Source organism: Penicillium macrosclerotiorum, assembly GCF_028827735.1.
Source record: "Penicillium macrosclerotiorum strain IBT 26536 chromosome Unknown utg000009l_segment0_segment0, whole genome shotgun sequence".
Lineage (NCBI taxonomy): Eukaryota > Fungi > Ascomycota > Eurotiomycetes > Eurotiales > Aspergillaceae > Penicillium > Penicillium macrosclerotiorum.
The window spans coordinates 782,327-797,874 of record NW_026643088.1 but is presented as its reverse complement, the minus strand read 5'-3'; the positions used below and the strand labels follow the sequence as shown (position 1 = coordinate 797,874).

Sequence of the window (15,548 nt, the reverse complement as noted above, 5' to 3'; positions counted from 1 at the left end):
AAAGGGCGAACTCCTCAGGAGACTTTCCCGGTCAAATCTTCCCCCTTCCTCTCTTCCCCCTTTACATTTTGCTCATTCCTCCAACTCCCTCATCCACTGCATGAATGGATGCCCGTGAATCCGCACAGGGTCGCATTACCACCGAACGTCTCGCCCTCGTCCAGCACCAACTGACCCCGGCCCCGCTCTCCAGACCATCTCCCACCCCCGCCAACAAACCAATAATCATGGCCCGCGACCCCATTACCTGCCATTGTCTTAATACGCTGACAGGCACTCCCGCTGCTAATCTGCCGGTGACCTTGACGCTACTCTCTTCATCCACCCCGGTCACCTTCCACGCGACCACCAACGCCGACGGTCGTGTCGCTCAGTGGACGCCCACTGGCGGGGCCGCAACCTCCGTGCCCAAACTCCTAGAGGCTCTTCCCACCGCTGAAAGCAAGACCAACTGGGCGGTGCGCTTTGAGGTCGGCCCCTGGTACGAAGCGCAGGGTATCGAGAGCTTCTGGCCCGAGGTCGAGGTCAAGTTCACCGTCAAGGGCCGCGGCCGCGAGGGCGAGGAGGGCTGGCGCCACTACCACGTGCCGGTACTGCTAGGACCTTGGAACTATTCGACCTATCGTGGGTCATAAAACACAAACAAACGAATTGAGATGAAGGCAGAATGAGGGGATTGGTAGAGATGAAGGTGGTTTGTACATACGAGTGATGCAAAATATACGAATGACGAAAGACATTCAACTTTGATAATGGGGCTTCAATGTTAGTATCTGTCGATTATCAGGCATCGGGATATAGACAGCAAGCATGGGAGTAGTCGACCAAGTACATGTAGTTAATATAGTAGAGCTACATATTGGCATTGATCGACTCTGTATAGTTCAGTTGAAACGATAGGGTCACTGGATTCATGATGTCAAGACTAGGGAACTTTGCCATCCAATTGGCAAGATGGCCGAGTTGGTCTATGGCGCACGGTTCAGGCTTACCTGATCCACAATTCCGTGTCTCGATTTCGGGGCGTGGGTTCGAATCCCACTCTTGTCATTTCTCTTTTATATTTTTGCTTACCCCTTGAACCCACCTTTTTTTGGTGTTTTACCATGTACTGCATTCTCTCTCAAGCTCTTCTGCTTTGGCTCTCCAAAGAGCCCGACTGGGGTTGGTTCTACGTGCACGAAGATCGGCTGTGGAAAGCTGGAAATAATTACTTCTCGCTGATGTCTCCATGTGTATGTAGATGTGGGGAATACAAGCTTGCTTCTTCCCATTTGACTCGAAAACATAATGAAAACCAATGAAACATCCAGATCTTTCATACATACGATGAGTTAGGGAGTCCATTTCTATTCCAGAAATGTCTCAGACGCCTGGACCCCCTAATCATTCTGCCACGTTCTTTCCACCTTTCCTTTATCTCCAATATGGTTGTACGGCCGATCATAGCGATGCTCCATCTCCTCGTTATGTCGCTTCACATCCTCAGGAAGATCTTCTTTCAAGTTGCCTTCAAAATCCGCAATTGGTGACTGTCGTCCATCTCGTAGCGTTGGGGTAGCCTTGTTGGAGGGGATTGGATAGTTGACGGCAGGATCCTCGGGGGGTCCCCCATCCCGAGCCGGTTCGCTCTTGTCACCGTCAGACTTTGATGAAGATGAGCCTTGAGCATATCTTCGTCGGAATGTCTGAATATAGACTGGGGTCCCGAGGGACGTTAAGGCAGAACGCGCCTGCATTCGCGAGAGGAGTGGCAGTAGGGGGGCCATTGTATCGATTATGCAATGTGGAAGAGTTGAGAGGGAGAAGAATGAACGGGGTTGACCTGAACCACAGATAATCATCCCACTGTCAAAAACAGGTCATGATCCTCGCTATTGCTGATCGTGGTTGATGGTTACTACTAGTACTACTATGACGTATCCCCATGTCGTCATGTCAAACGACGCCCCCCTTGAAGCGTGATTGGATCATAAAGTCTTGGATTCTTCCTAAGTCTTGGGGGTTGGCCCCAAAGACATCAAGGTGCGAATCACGTGGATCGCACTTATGTAATGGACTATTTAACAACCCTGGCTCGGCAACTCGACAGCTGAGTGAAGCCATGTTTAACGCAGTAGGAAGCCAACTGCGCTCGGTGCCAATGGCAACCTCAGATGCTCGTGGGCTTGGCTCATTAAAGGAATGTGTCTTCCGCCATCGTGATGCTCTATTCCTTGTAGAGGGATATACCTGGCGAGACTTCTATAACCAATGTGGGTCGGCCGAAACTTGGTCCGAATATTTGGGAGCTAGCAAAGCCGCTCATATGAGATAAAACTGATTAGTTCTGCTTTGAAGACTGCTTGAGCCATTCCTTGAACCCTTCAAACTCTTCATTCATATACAGTTCCTTTCTTTGACTTCCCATTCGCTTGTTGGTTCGTTCTCCATCTCCGCTGGAGAGAATAAGGAGTCCGACCGAGGTCGGTATGGCTCTCACTGTGACCTGTGTTTATCGCAATCTCCAATGCCTGGATTTTCTCCATTAAGAATATTGGTACCCTCAGCATATTTGAATGCAGGGGAAAAGCCATCAAATAAAAGCTTTAGGCATCCAGGGCGATTTGAATGTATGTGATTTGGAAAGTTGAAAGCAAGCCACAGAGTAGGGATTCGGGTGAGTTGGGAAAGTACATGTTTTTCAAAGATAACCTCATCATACAGCTTCAATGGCATGGGGTTGTTCAGATTGATAGAATGCATGATGACTGGGTCGAGATAACTTAGCCGCTCCCTGTGTAGTTTCGTGTAGTTTCTGAAGATAAGAGTGACTGGGGTAAGTTTAAGCCCCTGAAAGGAAGACAGAAAGACATAGGAAGAAAATCACACATGGTTGGACTTCGATATAACCGAGGTCTTCGAAATCTACCATTTTGATGCAAATTCAAGAGATGAACGACTTGCATGACTTTGACACTCAGCACCCGAGGCCAATATGATCACCACGCTGCAAGAAAGCCGCAAAGTATAAACAAGAAATGGTGGATTTTTGGAAGGTTTGCTTGTCAAAAGCGATGCTTCTCATTACTAGGATTGTGTGATAACAAATATGGATCATTTAATTCCGAATGAGAATGTCAATGGTGGATTATCAGATCGATAATCCAATCATCGGCCATTATAACTACAGAAAATGCAGTAATAAAGCTGTTATAGCGAGAAATCCGTCATCATCCCAGTCTAGATCTCTATTCAACCCCCAGGAAAGATGGGCGGCACACGATAAGGGCAGTTGACATGGGTGGTCCAGGCTATCCGGCATGATTATTGTCAATCAATCTCGACCACAAGGTCATCGGATTGGATACCTTAAGCCAAGGGGTAAATTCCTCCCTGTTCCATCGTATATTCTATAGCTCATACTTTTAATGCCCGAGGGATCATAGAAGAATAAACACACCTTTTCCAGGACTTCTGATGTTGAAAGGCAATAGAATAGCGCATGAATAGTCAAGTCTGGTGCATTGTCCACAATATGACATTATTTGGCTAGAACCACGCCCCGGAAGAACATTTGACTTTCTATCTTCGACAAATATCACAGGCCTATGTAGAAAAGCCCACACTCATACGTGAGCTGGAGCCAAGTGATGATACCTTGAGAGTGATACATGCCCAAGGGATGCAAATGCAGGTAATGAGTATTGCCTATCTTAAACAGCCCCTTAAATTGATAGATGTGGCCAAGGAAGATTCATACTAATTTTTCCTCCCAGAATTGATTCAATGATGGAATCTGTCAGAACACGAAGGTTTTAAATTTCTTGCAACCTCACAACTATTTAAAGAGATCCTCGGCGAGGCATTCTTGTTCTTGGGCTATAGGCTGACCCCTCAACTTGCTCAACACCATCCGCTCCACACAACCATGCCACGCGATCCTTTGTAAACTGCTCAACCCTAGGCTTCAACCTGGTTTCGTGTAGATTGAAATCATCTACAGTGCCTATACGCAAAATACTACTTCCTGGGTATGCCTCACCAACCCTGTACATCAACGAACCACATATCGAGCAAAAGAAGTTTGTCATTGCTTTCCCAGATACGATAGTTTTCGATTGACTGTATGTGCTCAGTTGGTCGCGACCCCGGAGATGTTTGAGATGTGTGTCCAATATTATAAAATTCGATGCGAACATTGACGCTGTTATCTTCCTACAGTCGGTGCAATGACATAGAAAAGTGTCGACTAATCCCGGACCTTGAGTTGGCTATATTATGATGACTTTAGAATGAGATCAATGTGCTTGGCCATCTTCGACTCACGAAGCATAATTGGACAGCACCACAATAGCACGTGGCCGTGGCTTCGTCATCTTTGGAAAATCCATCTTCAGCGCTACCAGCCAAGGGTATATAAGAAGAGTCGGTTTTATCTGAGGATCTAGCCATCTGAACGTCAGAGGATGGAAGAAAAATACTGAAAAAGGCGAGATCTGCTGAAATCTTGATAGTAACAGAAAATAGTCGTGGTGTTATTTAGCGTCCAAGCAGTGCCCCTCTCCGCGGCATTACGAGAGGCAAGGGGGGCGCAGGAAATCCTGAGAGAAATATACCGAGGTACAGAACTAGGATCGCCCCGCAGAAAGCAGATTTAGTCAGCGTACACGTTGTTGGAAGTTCTTCGATATGTAGAGGAAGTAATTGTATTCTTCGGCAGACAGACTTGCGATAGAAATTCCCAAGTCGATGAATCGAACAGTTGTCTGAAACACGTAGATTTCTACCCCAAGAGTCGACACTTCTATCAGATAGATGTAGGGTCGACTGAGCTGGCTAGAATATACTAGTGTTAATATCTCGTATCTGTTTGATCATTATTGCTTTGTACTGCTCCTCAAGTTCCACAAGCTTTGTCCCACATCCTAAATGCCATTCATTTGGGGGGTTCTCGTAATTTGCTTCCTTCGGGCCAAACGCTACCCTCTATACTGGAGTTATTAGATGAGCCGAAACGATGGCCTCAACTGACCGGATTAAAATTTTTGAAGGAAGATTCTTCCAGAATCTGTGTGACTAATTTGCTCGCACTTTCCCTAGTACATAGGGCCTAGTGTAGCGTACCTTATCGTCAGTCTAACACATATAGACACTTCAAGTCCTTTTAATTATGTCCCCTTTCCTCTAGTATGTTTTACAGTATTGAAGTGCAGTCTAATCCTTGATTGAACGGCATTGTTACGATTTCTCAGTACAACCAGAAGAACCTGTTGGCTCATATTAATGCTAGAGCAACGAGAAATACATTAGACTATTATCTCTGGGCAGCTTCAGAACGTAGCCATACGTATATGACACCCCAAAGCTAAGTGACGGTAAAATTGGGGCCAAAAAATGTCTAGCTTTGACGCTATTTTAGCTTCCTTCTTACCAGAGTCTTAGCTACGTATAAACCGTCTACGTGACTTTACTGGCAAGGAAGATTATGAACTCTTACACGCCTGCGTCGGAGTTCCCAAGAGACAAATGGTGTGTCTGAATAACGTGATCAATGAGTCTGGGGAGTTATATTAGAAGCTGTGTTTCAATGCGGCTTCGAATGAAACATTTACCTATACTACTTCAGCTTCATAGGTCGTCTTGAAGTTGTATCCTAAAAACCCACTTCCGGGTAAATCAATTTGTTTCAGAACAACTTCCCGGGTATTATTCAAGTTTTAAACTACTAGGTCGAAGTAGAGAGGGGTTGTTTCTTTCTTGACTTTAAAATTTTGTTCTTTTCATTAACTCGGATTTGAATACGAAATTAATGAGGTCCTTAATAAGTTTTGTCTGAATATCCAACGTATACCCGTAAATCCTGCTAATATCGGAAATGATAATCAACAATCTGATTTGAATAAAGATCCGAATGATCCAAGTAATGTAGATAAAACGGTAACACGAGATCTTTCGAATCGTACCAAACCGTTCCAAAAACCCACTTCCAAGTCTATCATCTCGCTTCGAAAGGCACTAAAAGCTTAGCTTAATTCTCTTCTCAAGCTAGTGAATTTTGGTTTCATGGTTTCCTCTCGTTAAACAAAATCTCGTATTGTTCTTAACATTCAATTTTAGTCTTGTGCCGGTGTAGTGTTCAAAGAACAGGCAGACAGCCGCCTGAAGTAATTCCTCTAGTTCATAAATACCAACTATTAGCCATCTCCTAAAGCCCACCCTCTTAGCTTCACTTCATTTGTTCAATAAAGGGAATAATATCTTAACAGTATCGTCTATCAGCCTCTTGCTACACAGCACCATTACCATGAAATGGAACATCCTTCCTGTCCTCTGCTTGGCCACCACGACTCTAGCTGTTGAACAGACCACCATCGATCCCGTCCTTGAGTCCCTACTGATCGAGCCAACGTGGGTCGTGGAAGCTATCAATAGCGCTGAGCCAACCGCATGAGCTTCATTCTATGAATACGACTCCGCCTTTGGTATGTATGTGGATTTGGCGAGGCTTCGTGGTTCCATGCCAGCTTGGTACAATAGCCTGCCCGAGAGCGTCAAGGTTTTCGAGTCCACAAGAGACGCCGCTATCATATCCTATGAGATCACGCACACTCAAGATTGGATTACGACCGGCACTGTCGCCGCCATTGCTACTACTGCCACATCTTCAACTTCTTCCTCAAGCAATGGTCAGGGGATCTTGATTCCTACCAATGGTGTTATGATGCCTGTTGCTGGCGCAGTGGGCGTGGCTGGTATTGCGCTTTCTTTTTGATTTGATGGATTCAATTACTTGGAATGGCGTATCAGTGATCATTTTTGATAACTGAACCCTCTTTCAGGGTTGATATCTGAATTTCTGATATCCTAGGGAAATCTATTATTGGCGATACCTTTTTTCAAGTTTGAGCTTGCTTCAAGCATTGCACACTAAAGAGACTATATGGTAAATTTGGAGTCCAAACGTGATATGAACGCAATTATAGTATATTAATATGTATTAATACATGTCAATTCAGCGTATCTCAATGTGACTATGGCCATCCAGACTTCTCGGAGCACCATTTGACTCTGCTTTGAAGTTTCATTTTGTACCTGATATATATATATATTTGGCAACTATTTTTTTGAAGCTTTTTGGGTCCAAATCGTTATTGAACAGAATGCTGTTGTTCCTAATTGACCCGCCGCTGATAATATTGACCTAGGTTCCCTCTCTATGTATCCCTCTGACAGCGTTGCTGTTGAAGACCCGTGAAATCGAATCTATTTCCATGCCAAAAAATACTATGTGTGAACTGTCTGGATTAGGATCATATGAGACAAGAAAAGTATTAATTTGATCAAAATGAGGATAGTGTGGAGGAAAACATCGTCCTACTACCTTGTCGATTTCTTCTTTTATCACCTAGAGCAACGCGATCTGTAGGACAATAATACATAGAGTCGCCTATTTTCAGCTAAGGAAAGAGATGTTCTTGACGTGCCCGATCGCAACTTGCCGTGATTTGTTTGAACAGATCTATATTCCCCTTATGGTTCTGAGATGTTGCAGAAGGACCACCTCCCGAGTATTTTTCATCACTTTTTTTATCTATATAAAATGAGAATTTGATAATGAAGGAAGATCGGTAAAGATAGTTGGCAGTGAAGAACGACCATCGAGTGCCTTGGGAAAGATTGGCGGTGGCCTTTTATACACTGGAATCCCTATACTAAAGCTAACGATAAGAATGGACCGCCAAAGAAAAAAGTGGACAAAACTTGAAGGAATTCTGATCGCTTCCAATGGCTTATGATCTACCGTCGGTCTCCTCGTAGGCTTGATTCCCGGGATTTACTCTATAAATATCTCCTAGAGTAATTGCAGCACGCTGGATGAACACACTAACTGTCTGATAATTCCCTTCTTCGCAAGATAGTCTTCTATTATCCTTGGAGAATTGATGCTTATTATTGAAGACTTTAATAAAAAGATACCTATAAATACCTCTGTCAATCAACTATCCCCCGCTTACCATCAGGCTTGAGTATGTTTACTTAGTGTTTGACTAATATTAAGGAATTTCTAATGTAACGAACAGAGACAGGATGTTCAATAATTTATGTCCCTCAACGAGTCGAAATCTTACTATCGGGGTTTATTTCGGCTGAGCCTGTTTATAGATCCACTTTTTGGCTCTGAATACTGTAATTTCTTCCTTCTTAATATTTTAACAGTTCACCCGCGATGGTTAGACGCATTCTTTTGCCTTCGGAGCCTGAGAAGAGAATAATAAAGCAATAGCTGATAGTAATGTGATTAACTTCTGATAAACTCTTCCTGGAAGTCAACTAATCCGCGATTTTGGGGCAAATAAGGCCCTAGGATTTCTTTGGCAGCTCTATATCCCCCTTGCGAAGCTTTTTGGCCTACAGCAACAACATCCTGAGCAAATCGTGCTAGGCTTGAAAATATAACATATTTGCTGATACCTGGGCGGCTTGAGAATCGTTTTTCTGAATTTGGAAATGATCCCTTGGAGCTTTGGGAGAGACTCGTCCGTGCGCTCCTGAGATATAGCAGACAGGACCTAACCAAGAAATTGAGACTATTACTCAAAGGTATAGTATAATTAGATACCATGCACATTCCTATTTATGTCCGGCAATTCTTGAAACCCCTTTTCAGGCAGAGCTACTTATCTCAGCAGAATTAAGTCGAAGATAGGGTATTTCAATTGAGTCCAAATAAACATTTAGGCCAAAGAATATATGCTGGTAGCTAAGACAAATAATATTCAAAATCACATAATGCTTTTGCTGACTACATCTAGATTCGTATCAAACCCCCTCTCGCTCCGCACATCCACAGAACTGGAGTACTTAAATGAGTTTTGTACCTGACTTATATCAAGATAGTCTTCAAGACGCACAGAGTAAAATGTTACCTAATGCAAACGCAAAAATCGTAGACTTGATGAATGCGTTCATATCCATACTCAAAGCCAGTCATTTGTTCGTGTCATTCATTTTATTGCAATCAAGCCTCAGTTGGTCGACATTAGAGTATTGGCATGTCCAGTACTTGTAGATAATCTCACCGAACGGCACATCATCAAGATCTGGAATTAATCCCACGGCATAGCGGCTTTCGGCTTTCTCTTCGTCGACATCATGATATGATACCTGTCTTCTTTCTCTACAAGAGGAGAATGATCGCCAATCCCTGGCCCTGAGAAGTCGCAGAGTTTTATTGAGAAGTCGTCGGAGATAAGAAAGTTCCATGTGCTGATACACTAAGCCCAACATACCCTGAGAACGATTTTCCAAGTCTTGAGAAACAAGTGGAAATAAGATCAACAAGAGAAATCAATGATGTTTATATGATACAGGGTTGAGATTTCCCCCTTTGTTAAAAATTCGGTTGATTTTCTATACTTTAGCCAGTGAAGAGAGTATAATCTTATCTACTTTTCAAAGCTCATTGGATGCCTCGTTGCAGAGCCCTTACGTCTACACATTCCTCAAAAGAAATGTTCACCTGTTACAACAAACCAGCCAAATACAACCATAGGAAGTTAAACGCACCTACAAACAATATAGACGGAAGACAGCTATTTGCACCATAAAATTTTCAACGAAAAATCATCCGACTCTGAACTGCAGATAATAATTAGTACGAACATCTATTGCTGCTGTGTTAAATTGAAGAAAATACCCTTTCTTCATAGAATGCGCCGTATCGACTTTGCTAAGTTGCGATCATTCCTTAATTGTGACGTGATCAGTAAACACGTGACCCTGCTGGCTCACAGCCGCGGCTGACAACCGATATTCCTTTTAAGGCGAGCGCTCCACTCGAGCGGAGGTTCTCTCTCCCAGCGGGACTCTCCACGCTTCTCTCCGCCATCCTTGATGTGATTCCTTTCGCTCAGAAGTCACTGTATTGTGTACACTTCTGATTTCAGGTCCGGGAAACTTCTAAGCTTATTTTGGATTATTTTTCCTACTTTAGCGCCGCATTTCAGCAAACGACTATCCGCCTTGACGATGGCCTCTCTTCCAGGCGTCTCCGCCGCTGGGAGGACCAGATCGACCGATGGCGCCTCCACCGCCAACACCGACGGAGGCTCGATCCTTGAAGGTACATCATCCCAACCAGAGCACTTCGAGGACGCCGAGACGATCTTTTTGAACAAAGGGTCCTCGACCCCGAGTCCTCAAGATAGCGCGGTGGACGCCACTGATAAGACTCTTGCTCGGCCCTCGAATATTGGAGATACCCCAGGTAATCAGGAGGAGCCGCGAAAGTGTTGGATTTGTTATACCGATGAAACAGAGAACTCGCCACTCAACGCGGAATGGCGTTCTCCCTGCCCATGTGCTTTGACGGCTCACGAAGCGTGCCTCCTCGACTGGCTTGCTGATATGGAGAACCCTCGGTCGCGCAAGCGGAATGGCCATAGCGCCAGAATGGTTTGCCCTCAGTGCAAATCGGAGATTATAGTTACGCGCCCACGGAGTTACGTCGTGGACACTTTGCGCCTAGTGGAAAGAATTGCAGGGCGGTTAGTCCTCCCGGGGATGGTGTTCACAGTAGCCGGTACTGTGTGGGCTGGTTGCTGCGCACACGGCGTGTACTCAATGTACCTTATTTTTGGAACTGAGGAAGCTAAGCGCATTCTCGAGGATAATGTTGATGCTCCGTTCAACCCGGGGTTGAACCTAGGCCTGCCCCTCATTCCGCTGGTTTTGATCTTCTCGCGCACACGTTATGCAGAAGGCCTTCTCCCGGCCATTCCTGTTCTGTTCTTTGCTGCACATAGCCCGGGACAAGAACCAGACTTCGATCTCTGGCCACCCACTCCCGCCATGACGTTTGCTGCTTTGCCATATGTCAAGAGTTTCTACGGCGCTCTCTATGACCGCCTTTTTGGTGGATTGGAGAAAAAATGGATTGCGGAAGTTCAACCTCGAGCTGCGGAGGAAATTTTGGATGAAGTACAGCAACAAGACCAGGCAGAAGGACTGAATCGATTTGGTGACCATGTCAATGGCCAAATCCTGATGGAGATTGATCTCGAGTTGCAGGTAGGGATGGGCGACGACGACGAGCCGCTCGAGGCTCAAGCTCTCCCTGCCGCAGAGAACCAAGATGGCGCTGACCAAGCCGCCCAGGACGGACAAGCACAAGGTCAGAATAACGGACAGGGGCTTGGTCTCGGACGTCGACAAAACGAAATCATTCACGACACGGGTAATCTCGCCGACATCGTTCTCGGAGCTCTCGTCTTCCCGGCAATCTCAGCATCCATGGGTGGTATACTGAAGTATGTGCTGCCAAAGTCATGGACCACTCCGTCCTCTGTCTTAGAACGCAGTCGCCCGGGGCTTCTCCAGACTCGTTGGGGTCGCAGCGTGGTAGGCGGATGCATGTTTGTACTTTTGAAGGATGCACTCGTTCTTTACTGCCGATGGAAACTCGCACAAACTCATCGCCGGCGAAAAGTGTTGAATTACGATCGATCCAAAAAGCAGACCGGGAGAAAGCGATGAACCCCGACTTATTGGATGCTCATTACTCGGGTGTCCACTTCATTCCTTGAATTATCCACACCATTCGATAACTTGTGCATTCTAGGCGTTTTCTTTTCTCCCTTTTAGGGTCTCGCTTTTACGATTTGACGTGGTACACTGCCTACACGCATGTCTCCTCGATACTGATGCCTTTCATGACCCACAAGATACCGTTAAATATTATGATTGCCCCTTTCACTTTTTTTTTTTTTCAACAAGAAGGCCGGGTTTTTGTCTTCTTGAATGTATCTACTATTGAAAGCAGGCTACATGGTGTTTGAGGGGATACGATACTCCGATCACAAATACAAAACTCCATCCGCAGCTCCTGTACTCTAAATAGAAACAAACCTCTTCATATTTGGCCTCGGAGTAGAGACAGGTCGGGATACTTTCACAAAAGCGTCCTCGAAACCGTCAAAGGGAACATCATGGGTGAGCAGTGAAATGGCGATCGCAGTGTGAGATAAGCGCGCGGCTAAATAAGGCGGACAAGATTCTGCCGTCAGGGAATTATCCCCCGTACCTCGTGTGCAACTCCCGCGACTCCTACATCCACAATATACCATTCACAATGCGGTCTTTATCCCCTGCACTCGCGTCCCTTGCGAACGTCTTCCGAATTCCTCTGTCACTCGCTCCAGCCCGCCCGACTATTCTCGGGGCCTGCCATGAGACCCTAGCCCGCCGAACACCACAACCCGGTCCCATCACCGCCGCCGTTCAGTCGGCGCCATTCTCGTCTACAAGTTCCCTGGCGAAACGCAAGGGTAAAGGTCCTAATGTGGACAAGAGAATCAGTATGTTCTCCTTGCCATTGGGGCACATATGTGATATCGGTTGCCGTGTGTTACTCGATGTCATTCTGCAACCAAAACCCAGTACTTCAGAAGAAAATCTTCTGTTCAGAGCTAATGTATCCTTTCAGCGCTCATCCGCTATTTCCTGCACCACCCTCTCACTCCTCGTCCCCTCCGCTTCTCTCGAAACCGCTACCTCCGCCATTGGACCATCCACCGCGCTTGGAACCTGTTCCAGGCTAAGCAGCGCCGTGCCCAGGAGCTTGAGCTTGAGCGCCAGTACCAGAGCATGCAATCAGCCTGTGAAGAGCTGCGTACTGGGGCTGGTGATGGTGGTAGACTATTCCGGAAGTCGATGATCAAGAAGGGCATTTTCACTGATATGTTCCCTATTGAATATGGCCGTATGCAGACTGACTACCCACCGGCCGAGGGGTGGAACCATGATTGGAAGCGCATCGAGAAGAAATAGGTCGCTCGTATGATGGATATTATTGTGACGGAAAAATGGCTACTGCTGGGGGAGCTAGCGGCAATTTTAGGCCCTCATGTATCATTTGGCGCTATGTACTATACGCATTCTTGTTTCTCTTTACCTATGTTTTCGAGAGCATCCTTTTTACCTCTGGACTCCCTACATATTCCATTTCTTGTGTTTGGTTTCCTTTTCTCTCGCCTTGTTAGCTACAGCTTACCTCAAGGGCTAGGCTTGATACTGATGAACATCATTATTTTCAAAAACGAAATGGCTGTAAGAAGCTGGATTATGTAGCCCTTGGAAGGCAAAAGTAATGAGTGCACTGTATAAAATAACCAAGAAGATACTACAAGAGAAGAAGGGAAAGGACCAAGGAGCGGCATTCGCAATGCACTTCGGGGAAAGGACGACAATGATGGGAATCCGGAGTTGTGAAAAGGCATGGCGGAAAGGAAAGACGTGAAAGAAAGAAAAGAATGTACTCCGAGAGAATAGACACGGCTCGAAATGACCGGAAAAGGAATCGAAAGCAGACGTCATGCCTGGACCAAGGAACCTAGGAAATCACGAAACCTCCCAAACGCCAATGATGCATGATACAACGGAGAATGTCAAGTGGGTGGGAGCAAAGGCAAGCTTGGGCACCCGCTGACTTCCAAGTCGAGATAAAACCGAACGCTGGGCAGAGAAAGAATCGCAATGTGCACGTTCACATAATCGAGTCGTTATAGAACCACGCAACAGGAGCTTTTCCGCTTGTCGAAGGTGAGAAGAGCAGCTCGGGTGGCTGCCTCGAAGACATCGTCGACGCCTTCTCCGGTCAAGGATGAGCACTCGAGATATTTGCGGGCGGCAATCTGGGTCCCGATATCATTGCCTTCTTTGGTTGTCACAAATTTGAGGGACTTCTTGCGCATTTCCTCAATAGCCAAGGGGTCCTCCCGAAGGTCCTTTTTCAAACCGACGAGGATGATAGGCACACCGGGGCATCGTTCATTGGCCTCTTCAATCCACTATGATCTAGGTTTAGCATGGAAGATTCTCAATCCTGTCTAACGAGATTCCACGAACCTTGTGTTTTACGTTCTCAAGCGAATCTGGCGTGTCTACCGCGAAGCCGATTAGGATGACATGAGCTTTGGAGTATGCAAGTGGCCGCAAACGCTCATAGTCTTCCTGTCCTGCCGTATCCCAGAGAGCCAATTGCACTGATCGCCCATCGACTCGGCAGTCTGTCACGTAGTTTTCGAAGACTGTCGGGACCTATGAAATTGTAAGATGGAGTGGATTTGCGGGTGGGGGTGATTGGTTGAACGACTAACGTAGTGCTGTAACCATTGAAGTTCAATTAGCCACTCTTGTACCTTGTTAGATTATAGACTGATCTCATAACAACTCACAGTAGGAAAGTATCCAAGGGTGAAGACACTGAGAAGACTGGTCTTGCCACATGCACCATCGCCAATGATCACGAGCTTCCTGTATGGGTAGTCTTCGGATTAGCATTCATTAAGGCAAGATCGACGGAGGTGGTCTATTCTGGATTGTGCATTGTGCCCGATTCGTTCTGAACGTTGACTTGGTATCGACGACAGACGTTTCTGGTGCTGAACCACCTGGTGCAATTGGGGGGGCTCGAAGGAGAAACGGTGTGACAAGACGCCAAAAGATGAGGAAACTGGCCGCGCGTACCTTCGCATCACATTCTCATCCTGTTGCTGGGCCATGGTTCAATGGTGGGATGGTCTAAACCGTATGTCACAAGATGAAGGATGGTTGAGCAGGGGATGACAAGATCGATCACAAGTCTACGGGGGGTCAAGACACGGATACGGGGTCTCGAGCAGGTCGTAGGAGCTGAGCGTTGATGACCCGAGATCGCGACACGGAAGCCAGCAGGGGTAAGGGAAGTCCAGCCCTGTACACGGTATTGCCACCCAATAGCGCTTCAGGGGGGAGGGGATGGACGGCCTAAAGATGCACAAAAACAGTGACGTGACGGTCCAGGGTTGGGGGTTTCGAGGCGGTCGCGCGTCTCCCGGGGGGGGGGGGGGGGAGCACTGAAGGTCGGAGGAGGGGTGGACGAATTGGATGGCCCGGCACGACGATCGTGACGATGATCCGATCCACAGTGAAAAAAAGAGAGAAGGAAGAACAAGATGAAGTTAAGTCTAGTAAGCGAGAGTTTAGAGCCAGTGGGTGGTAGATAAGATGAAGGGGAGGAGATGCGGTTAGTTTAAACAGTCCGCTTGATGACTACGAGGTTGAGGAAACCCGGAGATTTCAGGCTCATCGAGGGGCTTGAGGCCCACGGACGAAAATACACACAGGGCAGCTCCTCCGGAATGATCATCATATGTTCCAAATTTTCCTTTCCATGCTCATGAGCCCACTCCTTCGCTATGAAGTTATTTTTAATTAGCGCTAGGTGTGTCTCACTGCGCAGTGGAGCAGTCACGGTGATAGTTGCCCACGACACCGCCTGGTGATTGTGCCGGCAATAAAGGAGTAAATAGGCGGTGTGACTTTAATCCACGTGATTTCAGACAAACCTCAGTCTGTGCAAGACACGCTGTAGCAGTGCTAAAAGTTGTTAGCCCTAGGGTCCTGTAGGGAATTTTAGCGCCTATTAAGTGAGTTGAGCACTTTGTTTATCCCGATTTTCCGTTGATTGTGACTGGTGCCTGACTGATCAGGCACCAGCTCGCTTGCGGCGGCTATCCCGTTGCGGC

General features: G+C 46.4%; 7 protein-coding genes across 7 annotated transcripts; 4 read left to right on the top strand and 3 right to left on the bottom strand.

Moving 5' to 3' along the window:
* Positions 1 to 104: 104 nt before the first annotated feature.
* On the top strand, positions 105 to 635 carry N7462_009454 (hydroxyisourate hydrolase; the record flags this gene model as incomplete). Its single annotated transcript, XM_057081168.1, has 1 exon — positions 105 to 635. One exon carries the CDS (start codon positions 105 to 107, stop codon positions 633 to 635), a length of 531 nt encoding a protein of 176 aa, XP_056930005.1.
* Positions 636 to 1,382: 747 nt separating this feature from the next.
* N7462_009453 (uncharacterized protein) lies at positions 1,383 to 1,769 on the bottom strand (the record flags this gene model as incomplete). Its single annotated transcript, XM_057081167.1, has 1 exon — positions 1,383 to 1,769. One exon carries the CDS (start codon positions 1,767 to 1,769, stop codon positions 1,383 to 1,385), a length of 387 nt encoding a protein of 128 aa, XP_056930004.1.
* A 2,055-nt stretch (positions 1,770 to 3,824) lies between these two features.
* Positions 3,825 to 4,434, bottom strand: N7462_009452 (GFA family protein; the record flags this gene model as incomplete). Its single annotated transcript, XM_057081166.1, has 2 exons — positions 3,825 to 4,253; positions 4,309 to 4,434. The coding sequence occupies 2 exons, from the start codon at positions 4,432 to 4,434 to the stop codon at positions 3,825 to 3,827; spliced, it is 555 nt and encodes a 184-aa protein (XP_056930003.1).
* A 2,065-nt stretch (positions 4,435 to 6,499) lies between these two features.
* On the top strand, positions 6,500 to 6,754 carry N7462_009451 (uncharacterized protein; the record flags this gene model as incomplete). The annotated part of the gene is made up of 1 exon (XM_057081165.1): positions 6,500 to 6,754. The coding sequence occupies one exon, from the start codon at positions 6,500 to 6,502 to the stop codon at positions 6,752 to 6,754; it is 255 nt and encodes an 84-aa protein (XP_056930002.1).
* A 3,257-nt stretch (positions 6,755 to 10,011) lies between these two features.
* N7462_009450 (RING finger domain protein) lies at positions 10,012 to 11,517 on the top strand (the record flags this gene model as incomplete). Its single annotated transcript, XM_057081164.1, has 1 exon — positions 10,012 to 11,517. The coding sequence occupies one exon, from the start codon at positions 10,012 to 10,014 to the stop codon at positions 11,515 to 11,517; it is 1,506 nt and encodes a 501-aa protein (XP_056930001.1).
* A 595-nt stretch (positions 11,518 to 12,112) lies between these two features.
* N7462_009449 (mitochondrial 54S ribosomal protein mL40) lies at positions 12,113 to 12,810 on the top strand (the record flags this gene model as incomplete). Its single annotated transcript, XM_057081163.1, has 2 exons — positions 12,113 to 12,338; positions 12,467 to 12,810. The coding sequence occupies 2 exons, from the start codon at positions 12,113 to 12,115 to the stop codon at positions 12,808 to 12,810; spliced, it is 570 nt and encodes a 189-aa protein (XP_056930000.1).
* A 731-nt stretch (positions 12,811 to 13,541) lies between these two features.
* Positions 13,542 to 14,543, bottom strand: rho2 (uncharacterized protein; the record flags this gene model as incomplete). The annotated part of the gene is made up of 5 exons (XM_057081162.1): positions 13,542 to 13,829; positions 13,888 to 14,079; positions 14,139 to 14,144; positions 14,217 to 14,295; positions 14,509 to 14,543. The coding sequence occupies 5 exons, from the start codon at positions 14,541 to 14,543 to the stop codon at positions 13,542 to 13,544; spliced, it is 600 nt and encodes a 199-aa protein (XP_056929999.1).
* Positions 14,544 to 15,548: the final 1,005 nt, after the last annotated feature.